The following is a 12,737-nucleotide window of genomic DNA, read 5'->3' on the forward strand; positions in this document are numbered from 1 at the left end:
CAGGTAAAGACCAGGGGGACCCAGAAAAATGGCCCCAGCTTCTCACACTTGTGCAGCGAGCCAGGACAGAGCCCTCTGAGCACAGGTCTCCTTCCGGGCTTCTCCCCGGGGTGGAAGCTCAGTATTAGCCGGAGTCCCTGAGCTGTGGTGCCAAAGGGTTAACTTCGTGCTCCCCAGAGAGCTCGCACACTCCTGACCCTCTCCTGTCCTCCAGGCCCTCCCAGCTGCGGCCTCCTGGGCATAGCTCAGTCACGTGAGAGCCAGATGTGGGGATTTCCCAAGCAATGATGTGTGTGTGTGTGTGTGTGTGTGTGTGTGTGTGTGAGAGAGAGAGAGAGCGTGCACGCACACACACACACACACACACACACTCTCACACTGCTCTGTTTACGTGGCATCCGAGAGCTCAGGGGATTGGTCCAAATGTACGCAGAGCAGGAGAGGGATGGGGGTGAGGAGAGGCCCCAGGCTCCAGCCACACACCCTGGGAGGCTGCCCCGAGCCCTGCTGAGCCCTGCTCCCACCAGACATCATAGATAAGCCAGTTGTTTTTGCTCAGACTCCCATTTCCTGCAGCATCCATCTTGCCATAGACCATATTGCTTATGTATAAAATTTTTTTTAAATCTCTTTGAAGGGCTTTACCACAGATGCTGGAAGCCCGCAGCCTTCCAGGGACGTTCTGCCGGGCCTGGGGGCCTGCCTATGAGTTACTCTGCACCGCACCAGCTAGGCTCAGGGCCTTTCCTGGCCTGAGGATGCCCGTATGTACCTCAGGCCACCCCAGCCAAAACCTAGACTAGAGGAAGTGCAGGGCCCTGGGGGCCAAGAAGGCCCTGGAGCAGTGGTATCAGCTGGACCTCAGTTTCCCCGTGAAACCCTTGGGACTCAGGGCATTGAGTGTGTATCCTTCCAACAGCCACCATGGACTTTCTGGGTACCACCTACTGTGTTCGGTGTGCCGTGAGGATGCTGACAGGGTTAAGACCCTGAAGGAGCTTCAGATCTGATTGGAGAGACTCATAACAGATTTTGATTAAGCGCCTACTGTGTGCCAGACACTTGCTAGGACTACAACACTATCCAGACATTCTGGAGCCAATTGACACAGAGACCCGTTGAACAATACAGAGACCCTGCCCAGGGCAAGATAAGGGCAGCCTGCAAACCTTGAAAAGGGGGTCACCCTCAACCTCAGTTCACGAGTGAACTCTGCCCCTGGCCCCTGCCCCCCTCATCCCCACCCCCATCTCCTCTGGCAGTGTCCAGCCCGATGTCAGCTGAAGTATTGTGATCCCTGCTCCAAAGGTGGGGTCCAGTTACAGATGCGAGGCCTCCAGGTCTCAGCCCTGCTGCATCCCCCCTTGCCCCCGTGAGCCAGTATCCAGGGCCCTGCCTGCTATGTTTGGCTCCAGCCTGCTTTCCGGTAGGGTTTGGGCAGCCTGGGGCAATGAGGATACACTTGAGTGGCAGCCCTGATGGCACCAGGCAGGTGGATGAGGGAGCCACGCAGCCTCCCCCAAACCTACATGATTCCCGGAGCAGTCAGGAGTGCCTGGGAGAGTGTCTTTGATTGTAAATATCTGTGCCCCGTCCCTGAGGCTGGAGAGTCAGTTGGTCATAGCCGGGAGCCTCCAGCTGGGCATGTGGTAGATGCTTGTTAGATAATTGGCGGTTGATTATTTATAATCTGTTAGTGAAAGTCCAGTCTGGGGAAAATAAAACATTGCTTTTTTTGTGGCCCTGGGGTGGGATTGTCAGGCCTGGCTCCACTGCTGTTGACTCCATCTCTCAGGGCTCTTGTGGAGAGTGAGCCGGGGGAGGGGGTGGACTGGCGGGCTGGGGGCTGGAGACTCAGCGGCTGCTTACTTCATCCTGCACCGCTGGCCTCTGTTTCTGCTGCTGCCGCTGCCTCGTCCTCACGGGCTTTGGCGGGGGGAGCTGGTGGGTGGGGGAATGGGAGGGGGGGTACCCCAGTAAGTGGGGGAGGACCACCAAGGCAGCCACCCCAGGGAGGGGGGTGGCTGGGATCCGGGAACTCTGAACAGTGTTGAGTTTGTCTCTTCTGTGCACACCAGCACCCCGGCACGGGGAGAGGTGAGAGCCCGAGAGTGGAGGGGGAGGCCGCCACCCCAGGGGCTACTATGGGGTCAGGCAGCAGCTGTGGGAGCAGAGGCCCAGAGCCCCGCTGGCCTCCCGCACACAGTGCCCCTCTGTCCGCCCACAGCACCTGTGTTTAACCAGAAGCTGAGGGTTTTTGAGCAGGGTGGGAGAAGGAGGCAGACCTGCCTGCCCGGGCAGCCCCCCTGGGCAGCTGCGGTGCTCCCGGGGGCAGCCTGGGCCTCTGCCCACACCCACTTGGGCTGGGCTGTCTCTGCTGGCCCGCCTTGGCCTAGGTGGATGTCCTTGGACTTAGTCCCTAAGGGGCTGTGGAGTGGCTCCAGCCCTCACGCACCCCATTCCCCACCTGAGCCGGGAGACTGACTGTGCTCTGACTGCATGGCTCAGCGGTCAGAGGGTCAGCGGTGCATTCCTGCCCCGGGTTGGGCTGCCCCGACATGGACTCTGGATTCTGGGAAAGGCAGCTCCTGGAGAAGGAGGCAGGCCCCTTCCTACTGAGAGTAAAATGAAAGGAGTATGGCTGCATTTACAAAGGGAAGCCCAACAGAAATAATTGAGCCTCCCTTGGCCAATGGCTGGGGAGGATCCAGAGAATGAAGTCCCCTGTTTTTAGGCCCCTTTGTTCCCCATTCCCAACCAGCTTGCCTGGGCTCAAGTCTGACCCATCACTCCCTTGCTGTGGGGCCTTGGGAAAAAGCTTAACTTTCCTGAGACTTACTTTCTGCATCTGTAAAATACAGATTCTTATAAGGATTAAACGTTTAGTCAAACGTTTAACCCAGTACCTAGCATGCACGTTAAGAAAGTGGGAACTGGCGGCTTCCCTGGTGGCGTAGTGGTTAAGAATCTGCCTGCCAGTGCAGGGGACACGGATTTGAGCCCTGGTCCGGGAAGATCCCACATGCCGTGGAGCAGCTAAGCCTGTGCGCCACAACTACTGAGCCTGCTCTCTAGAGCCCGTGAGCCACAACTAGAGCCCGTGAGCCACAACTACTGAAGCCCGGCGCCTAGAGCCCGTGCTCCGCAACAAGAGAAGTCACCACAATGAGAAGCCCGCGCACCGCAACAAAGAGTAGCCCCCGCTCGCCGCAACTAGAGAAAGCCCGCATGCAGCAACGAAGACCCAACGCAGCCAAAAATAATTAATTAATTAAAGGAAAGTCGGGGGGGCTTCCCTGGTGGCACAGTGGTTGGGAGTCCGCCTGCCGATGCAGGGGACGTGGGTTCGTGCCCCAGTCCGGGAGGATCCCGCGTGCGGCGGAGCGGCTGGGCCCGTGAGCCGTGGCCGCTGGGCCTGCGCGTCCAGAGCCTGTGCTCCGCAATGGGAGAGGCCACGGCAGTGAGAGGCCCGCATACCGCAAGAGAAAAAAAAAAAAAAGAAAGTGGGAACTGGTATGCTTGTTCTAGCCTCAGCCCTGCCACTAACTTGCTGTGTGATCTTAGGCAAACTTCTCCTCTCTGGTCCTAAGTCCCCACATGCTCCTTCCAGCCTTTATTTAGCTCAGAAGCCTGTGGCCCAGAACCCTCAGGCCCTGGGCAGGACCAGCTACATGATTCAGGGGACCTCTTGTTCATAAAGTATTAAAGATTTCAAATTGGGAACAGAGGGTGTTAAACCAAGAGCAGGGCCCTGCTAAGTATGGGTCCCTGTGCGCCTGAGCAGATCACACCGCCTGAAGCCAACCCTGCCTTGGAGGCTGTGAGCGTAGAAGGCAGGGCCAGGGCTCTGGGCTGCTGGTGTAGTAGCATTGACCCCTCACCTCCCCAGGCCAAGGGCATGATTTTTTCATGCTGTAGGTATTGATGATGAGCTGGAGGCTGCTGCTCACCCTGGAGCAGGCTGCAGAGAGCTGCCCCTGTGGGTAGCAGCTCGCACACCTTACAGCAGGACACTCCCCAACTTCCACCCGTGTGACTGGAAGTCGTCTTTGAGTTATTGCTTGTTCTCTGTCTTGACCATCTTAATTCATGCCATACTTTTTCCGGATGCCATTTGTATCACTTTCACTGTTGTGCCAGTGTCTCTGCTGCTCTGAGCATGATGGCCTATTTCAGGCCCTATATATCATGTAGGTCAAGCTGCTACTTCTTTTTGAAGCACTGTTAGCCCTCGAGGGCTCTGGTAAAGATTTGAGCTACTTCATGCCTCTGACAGCACAGTGCCTGCCACAAGGGATGTGCTCTCGTGAAAAAGTAGCTCCTTCTCTTTCTACTGTTAAATAAAATAACAGGGCTAGCAGCTGTCAAGCCCTAATTAGTTGATGACCTGAAAGCAGTGGCTGAGTTCCCTGGTGCCTAGTCAAAAAGGAAAAGAAACACGTGGAGTCTAGGAAATTTAAGAACAATAGAATTCCCAAAGAGAGAGAGGTCTTGAGTGTTCAAGTGCGCTGAGGTATGGAAGAATGGAAGGACACAGAGACAACAGGGGGGTATTCATTTCTGGCAGGGGCCCTGCTCCTCCTCCCCTCCCAGGAGCTCAGGGCGGGGGCTGTGTAAGCCGATAAGGCGGGTGACCCTGCCCTGGACCCCCTGAGCCCTTGGTTTGCTTTCATTCTCCGAGGAGTTTATGCTGTTGGCTGTCGTCCTGTCTCTCCCACCTGGGCTTTCAGCCCACTCTGGATTTATTAGTTTGGATGGGTGGAACTTGCTTTACACCAGGGAAGAATTTCTGGAAGCATGGTTTGAGACTACATTTGGGTAAATTGAACCCAATTCTCCCTGCTCTGGAGTTACTCAACATTAAAAGAAACATTACAGAGCAGTAGGAGTCCCTCTCCTAACTTAAGTCTATCCAGTTGTTTGTAACGTAGTCCTCGGGTGTATATGTGTTTGGGGGGAATGTCCTTAAAGTCAGGGGCCCCTGTAATATTGTTCTTTGATTTCTCCTGGACTTGACAAGAGTCAGGTTCAGCACCTAAGTGTCATCAGGACTTGCAGGCACCTGGTTTTCTCTGGGCCTGGATTCTTGCTGGTCCAGCAAGCCAGGAGGAGTGGCTGTGGCAGGAACATGAGTCCTGTGGGATGGCCATGGGAGGGACCCTGTCTCCATGCCTTCCGTCTCCCAGGCACACACTGCTTTAGTCATCAGCTTTGTCCCTGCCACCCACTCCCCTTCTGTGTTCCAGGGGCCTAATTCCTGTCCCTCCAAAACCTTTCACAGGCACTAGGCCATTTCACTCTTTTTTTTCTCCCATTGCGGAGCACAGGCTCTGGACGCGCAGGCTCAGCGGCCATGGCTCACGGGCCCAGCCACTACGCGGCATGAGGGATCTTCCCAGACCCGGGCACGAACCCGTGTCCCCTGCATCGGCAGGTGGACTCTCAACCGCTGTGCCACCAGGGAAGCCCCATTCCACTCTTAAAGCAGACCTACAACGAAAAAGACATGGTAGATATTTTTATCCCCATTTCACAGAAGGAAAAGGAGCTCAGAGATTTGCTAAATGCCCCAGAATCAGTGAGCTAAGCGAGAGGGTAAGCGCAAGAACCAAGATTTTTAAAAAATTCTTGCTCCAGTTCCTCTGTCTCATGTGCCTCCCGAGCGAACTGTTGCACTTCTCCACTTGAGTTTCCTATATTGAGCGTGTGTTCAAGTGGTTTTCCCTGGAAAGGTGGTCTGTTTCTCTGGAAAGATTTGTTTCTACTGTGGTGTACTTGCATTATGGAGACTAGCAGGTTACTACTGGAAGAGTCTAGAACATGAAACAAGTATCGTGGAGATCAGTGGGCCCAAAATGCTTGATTTTCCAGATGTGGCCCAGAGAAGTCAAGCCATTTGCCCAAGGTCACACAGCCAGTTCTCAGCAAAACCAGTTGTGCAGATTCCCAGTCTCACGCCCCTTGCTTTCCACCAGGCCCTGTGACTCTGCTCTGTAGGGCCCTTGGTTCTGTCACCAGAGAGAGGGGGGTAGAGACCGCAGGGAGGGCAGGAAGCAGTTGGTTTGTGTCACTCACAGCTGCTCATTTGGCTGCGCCTGTCTTTTGCTCCTTTGCCCCATCTCTCCTTCTCACCATTTTCCCGGTCCTGAGCCAGCAGCCATGTCTGCCTCCTGGCCGAGGGGCCAGGGTTTGTAAGCCAGGGGGCCACTCCTCTGTTCATCGCAATGAGGCGGAGGGGGGTCCTTCCCGCCCTGGGGGAGGGCTAGCTCTGGTGGGCTGGAGAGAAGGCACTCCAAAGGGGGGAAATTTGGGGTGGGAGCCATGGAACTGGATTAATTCTGCGGATCCAGGGGACTGGGAAATAAATCATGTTTTAAAAAGGCTTTCTTTTTTAAAGACAGGCTCGTTTCTGGTCCGCTTCCCATTTTCCTTTGGAAAGAGGGAAGGCCTGCTTATTGTGGGGGGGAGAGGGTGGGCATGAGTTCAGCTTGTTCCACATTTAGGAGTGGGGGCTCGGTTTCCAGAGGCTGAAGGATCTTTTCCTGTCTGCCCTCCCTGACCTGCCTAAATGCCCAAACCCAAAAGGCCCAGAAGGGCATCGGACCCTTCAAGATGACTGTTGAAAAAACCAACCAAGCAGCAAAGGCCTCGGGAGCATTTAGTCCACATGGGCCAACAGCCTCCACTTCTCTCCCCTGGGGATTTGGAGCAGCTCCCCTTCTCTGACAACCTCATCTCCCAGCCTTGGGTCTGGCAAACCACTGCCCACAGGCCAAGCCCAGCTCACCATGTGTTTTTTTTTAATTAATTTAATTAATTAATTTATTTTTGGCTGCATTGGGCCTCCGTTGCTGCGTGCAGGCTTTCTCTAGTTGCGGCGAGCGGGGGGCTACTCTTCGTTGGGGTGCGCGGGCCTCTCAGTGCGGCAGCTTCTCTTGTTGCGGAGCACGGGTGCATGGGCTTCAGTAGTTGTGGCACGCAGGCCCAGTAGTTGTGGTACACGGGCTTAGTTGCTCCGCGGCATGTGGGATCTTCCCAGACCAGGGCTCGAACCCACGTCCCCTGCATTGGCAGGTGGATTCTTATCCACTGCATCACCAGGGAAACCCCAACCATGTGGTTTTGTAAGTAAAGTTTTATTGGCACACAGCTCGTTCATTCCTCTACGGATTGTAACAGCAGAGGTAAGTAGTCTCGGCAGAGACCACGTGGCCCACAAAGCCTAAAATATTGACTCTCTGGCCCTTCACAGGAAGTCCGTCGACCCCTGTTTTAGCAGAACACATCTTCCTGGGTCCTCCAGGCCCAGGCCAAATGAATTCCCTCGGCTCACTGACGGACATTAGCACTTCCAAAACATTTCCTTCCGAAGAACCCGAAGCAAAGTGTACAAAGTAACGAAGCCAGCAGAGATGGAGAGAGGTGTGAGCGACCTCTTAGTTGGCTCAGCCCAGGGCTGGGTGCGGCCAGATGGTGTTGGGATGGGTCTGGCGTTAGGCCCACCCAGGGGCGTTAGGATGGCCTTGCTGGGTGGCAGCCACTTAGCTACGTTTGGGGCACAGCATCAAGGAGTCACAACCCCAGCAAGATCTGGCACCAGACAGAGAAGCCCCACATTCTGAACTGAGACCCCCTCACCTCAACCACAGCAGTTGAAAGCCTCGGAGTGTGTCTGCTTTGTCTCGGCCCTGCCAGGGCATGAAAGCTGGGCCAGCATGGCTCCTGCTGTCCCAGGAGGCTTCTGGCTGCCAGGCCTGGTCAGAGACTCTGGCCACAGGATGTCTGTCTGTGGGGGTGGTCCCCCAGAATCCCTTTACCCCCAATTCCAGCTGACCCAGTGTCTGTGGGAAGCATCTCTGTGCGCCAGCATTTTCTTGATGCGTCTAGTATTGAAATGCCATCTGGTTCTCGTCCTTGCAACTCCAGGAGCCTGATTTTCCTGCTGCCCCCCAGAGCTGATTGAACCAAGCCCATGGGATATGCCCAGGGAAGAGGTTCAGAGAGGTTAAGTAACTTTATCAAAGGGGCAGAGCCTGGATTTGAATCCAGACAGACTCCAGAGGCCGCGCCACACCTCTCCAGCGGATCCCCACTCTGCTGGTTTACAGTGAGCACTGGAAGGGCCAGGCTTCCCGGGTCTACATGGTGAGCCAGCCTGCAACTGGAAGGTGGCTTGCTGAGCAAGGGAGAGTTAGGTGCTTTAAATGGTGAGCGACATCAGACTGAGGCCTGAAGCCTGTGTCACCACAAGAGATGAACACTGTACTAGCTGCGTGACCTGGACCAAGTTACTTAACTTCTGGGTCAGTCTTCACCTGCAAAATGGAGGGAGTTCCTTATCACTGTAGGTTTATCATGAAAAACAGATGAGTTACTATATGTAAGTGCTCATCACAATGCTTGGTGTACAGTAGATGTTGCATAAATGTTGCTGCTGTGATGATTACCGTTACTATCTATCAGGCCAGGCCGCTCTCCTGGCCAACACCAGGCAAGCAGCCCGAGGGCTTGCCTCTCAGACTTGCATCTCCACGGTTCCTTCTCGCTGTAGCCACTGTAGCCAACGCTGTTCTCCTTTGGAGGCAGTGAGCAGTTCAGCAGAGGAAGCACCAGTTGGGGTGTCCCAGACCTGGTTCCATTTCTGGCCCTGCTACTCTGGCCTCTTGGGAACTTGGGCCAGTTCCTTCCCCTGTCTAAGTTCAGATTCCACCCCTGTATAATGGGGCAAAAGGTGTGTTCCCAGCTCAAGGACCTGGGTGTAAATGAGCCACTGTTCACTGTAGGTAAACTGTCAGCATTACGTGTTGACCCTCTGATATTCTAGAAATGTCCACACCATTGATTAGGCTAAGAGCTTTTTGCCTCATAATGTTACCATATCACATCTCATGATCTTAAGTTGTTTTAGGTGCTTTGACATTGTTCCTCCCTCTCGGCAGGAAGACAACTTTTAACCTCATTTCACAGATGAGGAACCTGGGGCCCAGATCACACATGGCTGCCTGAGCCTGGACGAGAGCCCTCGTTTCTTCTGGTCACTAAAGGTCCCCGTTCTTCTGGGTTGGAGTTGGGGTGTGAGACTTTTTAAAACGAGGCTTCCTTCCATTTTGCCAGGGCCTGTCTGTCTTCCTCAATGCTTAGGGCTGGGCAAGACATTGAGGCCCAGTGGTGCGGTGACTGGAGACTGGCCTTGGGCTCCCCAACCTGACGTTTAAGGTTCCAGGCCCACGCTGCTGAGCGTGCTGGCCTGGTGAGGATCACGGCCAGCCACCCACATGGCCAGAGAGGAAGGTCCGGGCTGCCTTCTCCAGGGCAGCGATAACCCGCGGGCCCTGTTCCAGGCCCGGATCGTGTAGGATTCTCTGTGCTCCAGAGGATTCCTGCGTTTTGCAGACACCTCATTATCCCCGTCCTGGCCAGCAGTGTCCCAGCTCCTCTGTAATCACTCAGGCCCACGCCCAGCAGCACTTCCAGGGCCAGGAAATCACTCCCCTCCCTTCCCCTCCCCTCCCCTCCCTTCCCCTCCCCTCCCCTCCCCTCCCTTCCCCTCCCCTCCCCTCCCTTCCCCTCCCCTCCCCTCCCTTCCCCTCCCCTCCCCTCCCTTCCCCTCCCCTCCCCTCCCTTCCCCTCCCCTCCCCTCCCTTCCCCTCCCCTCCCCTCCCCTCCTCTCCCCTCCCCTCCCCTCCCCTCCCCTCCCTTCCCTCCCCTCCCCTCCCTTCCCCTCCCCTCCCCTCCCCCGCCTTCCGCCCCTCGGCCGACTCAGCGCCTGCAACCACTGGGCCCAGTGTGGACCTCCTGCCTGCCTAACGGTTCTCTCTTCTCCTCTGATTCTCTTCTCTCCTGCTGCTGCTTGCTCTCGGAAGTGTGGCTCTCCAGCTGGGCTGAGTCTCCTAAGAAGAACGTGACAGGTACTGCCTGGTGTGCATGTGTGTGAACATGTGTGTCCCTGGCATGCAGGCCCACGGAGCCGGTGCCCTGTGATGTGTAGCAGCTCTTTGTCAGCATGTTGGCGTCTTCTCGGCCATCCCCTCTGCCTTCCTTTCAACCCTTTTTAGGTCCCAGATCCAGCCTTGGAGCCCTTTGGTGGGTGATGACCACATAGCACAGTGTGTCAGCAAATGCACCCTGGACCCGGAATGTGTGGGTTTAGATCCCGGCTCTGCCACGTCCTGGTCTCGGGTTACGTAACCTCTCAAGTCTCCCTAAGCGGATGCGGTAGCATCTCACCGGGAGCCTGGTGCACAGAAAGTGCTCAGGTGGTGGTGAGACTCCCATCACCTTCCGCCCCGTGAGATGGGCCAGCTGAAGCTCATTAGTCTCGCTTCAAGGCTGTTAACCCGAGGCAGAGAGCCGAAGTCTCCAACACCCCAGCTGAGGCAGTGGTGGGTAGGGGGGTGGGGAGTCTCGTCACTGCAATGAAGTCGCAGCCCCCACAGCCCGGGGATCCAGAGCTGGGACCTGCCTCTGGTCTCAGGGCTTCAGGACCTTGGGCTTCCTGGGCACCCATAGCCCTCAGGGACTTGGGCTTGTGCTCTGTGTCTGGGCAGAGCTGGGACAGAGGTCAGAGGCTTACCTTTAGCCTTGGTTTTACTGGACAATGGTAGAAAAACCTGGATAGCAGTGTTCTCAGCTGTTAGATGGACATGGTGTCAGGTAGAGGGAAGGGATTTCCAGAAGGGTCTTCTAGAAGCCCCTCCATTTTTGTGAGTGCCACCTGGCCCTCCTTCCCCAGCCCAAACCTGAGAGCAGAGGTGAGGACCAGAGGTTGGACCAGCCCCTCCCCTCACAGCCGTAGGCAGGGAACGGGAGGTGAACAGCCTGGGCGGGCGGGCAGAGGAGAAGGCAGCAGGCAGAGGACCTCTTGCCTGTCCCAAGCCCCTCGCAGTCATCCTTCTCATGTTGCCTGTGACGAGGGCCTCGGCCTGAGCTAATCACTGGGCTCCCGTCCCTTTTTTCCCTCTCCCGAGACAGTGAGCCAGAGCCCACTTGGCCCACAACAATACATTTTATTCACCAAACGTATAGCCTGGCTGCCCGAGGGCCTGTGGAGAGGCCGGCAGGCTGAGGCTGGCCTGGGAGGAATCAGTTGTGAGAGACTGAAGGGACCTTGGTGGGACACCCAGGGTTTGGGGGATCATGGAGAGCGTGGGGAGCCTGGGATGGGGGCCACCGTAGGGCTTGGCTTCTCAGGATGAGCCCAGCTGTTTGGAGAGAGAGCCTGAGGGGAGGCCACGTGGGCTGGGGGAAACCACCAGACCAGGGCCGGGGTCTTGGGCGAGTCGCCACGTCACTCTGGGCCGGCCTTGGTTTCCCCACCTGGAATGTTGGCAAGTTCAGTGAGACTGGACACTCAGAGGTAAGGGGCTGATGCTGGGGATCCTTGCGGATAAGGGGCCTCGGGCTGCTTGGGCTGGCATCCATCCATAAGTGGGCCCTGGGGGTTCTGATATGGCTCTCCAGCTGGTAAATGCTCGCTGCCTGCCAGGAGGCGGGGTCTGAGAAAGGCATGAGAAGGAACAGAGCCATGGCTGCTTCTCCTGGCAACTGTGGCCCTTGCCCTGACCTGCGTGCTGGGGTTTTGTTTGTTTGTTTGTTTGTTTTTTATAAATTATTTATTTTGGCTGCATTGGGTCTTTGTTGCTGCACGCGGGCTTTCTCTAGTTGCGGCAAGTGAGGGCTACTCTTTGTTGCGGAGCGCGGGCTTCTCATTGCGGCGGCTTCTCTTGTCATGGAACACGGGCTCTAGGCGCGCGGGCTTCCGTGGTTGTAGCACGCAGCCTCAGTAGCACGGCTTCCGTAGTTGTAGCACGCAGCCTCAGTAGCACGGCTTCTGTAGTTGTAGCACGCAGCCTCAGCCTGTCGTGGGCTCTAGAGGGCAGGCTCAGTAGTTGTGGCGCACGGGCTTAGTTGCTCCACGGCATGTGGGCTCTTCCCGGACCAGGGCTCGAACCCGTGTTCCCTGGCAGGCAGATTCTTAACCACTGCGCCACCAGGGAAGCCCCTGCATGCTGGTTTTGAGGCTTCAGAGGAACCTAAGCCCTTCCTCTCCTCCCCAGATCTCCCATTTCCTGTTTGCTTTATAAACAGTCTACAGTTTACGTAGAGCATTAACCCCATCACCTTATACCATGCTCAGAACAACCCCACAAAGTAGGTACTGTTATTGTTCCTGTTTATGGATGAGGAAGCTAAAGCTCAGAGAGGTTAAGTGTCCTCTGCAGGGTCACAGAGCTAATAAGGACAAGGCAGGACTGGACCTCAGACCCTCAGACTCCAGTTTGATGCTTTCGCATCACGACTCTCAGGCAATTATTGTGTCTAGTGCCATGTCCTATGGCACCAGTCCTGAGGCGTCTGTCTACCCTCATCAGGGAGACTCTTGTCTAAAGCACATGATCTGGTCAGGGAGCAGTGCTCCACAAGAAAATCCAGTGCATGATAGGAGCAAGCACTGTAGCTGAGTGATTGGATGGTTCCTGGAGGGGCAGAGGTGGTTGGGTAGAATTGGGGTTGGTAAAGAGGAAGGCATTCCCAGCAGGGGGAACAGCTAGCTAAAGCAGAGGCGTGGACATAAGAACCAGCATAGAAGAGTGTGACTGGCACACAGTGGGTGCTTGATATCTGTGTGTTGATAAATGAATGTTGCCTGGATCAGAGGAGTTGTGTGTCAGGGAACTTGGGGAGCTCAGGTTGTCAAGAAAGACTGAGCTTGAATTTGGCCTTTCTACTTTAGGCAG

General features: G+C 55.8%; 1 protein-coding gene across 4 annotated transcripts in view; it reads left to right on the forward strand.

The window, feature by feature from the left end:
• Positions 1-12,737, forward strand: part of SH3PXD2A (SH3 and PX domains 2A) — a 233,359-nt gene that overhangs the window by 165,918 nt on the left and 54,704 nt on the right. For 2 of the 4 annotated variants that reach the window (XM_065894056.1, XM_065894057.1), the window contains exon 7: positions 9,864-9,908. The exons of the other annotated variants lie outside the window; for them this stretch is intronic. In XM_065894056.1, coding sequence (XP_065750128.1) covers positions 9,864-9,908 — 45 coding nt within the window. The remainder of the gene's footprint in view (positions 1-9,863; positions 9,909-12,737) is intronic. 4 annotated transcript variants of the gene reach the window in all.

The sequence above is a fragment of the Phocoena phocoena genome, chromosome 16 (assembly GCF_963924675.1).
Source record: "Phocoena phocoena chromosome 16, mPhoPho1.1, whole genome shotgun sequence".
NCBI classification, from domain to species: domain Eukaryota; kingdom Metazoa; phylum Chordata; class Mammalia; order Artiodactyla; family Phocoenidae; genus Phocoena; species Phocoena phocoena.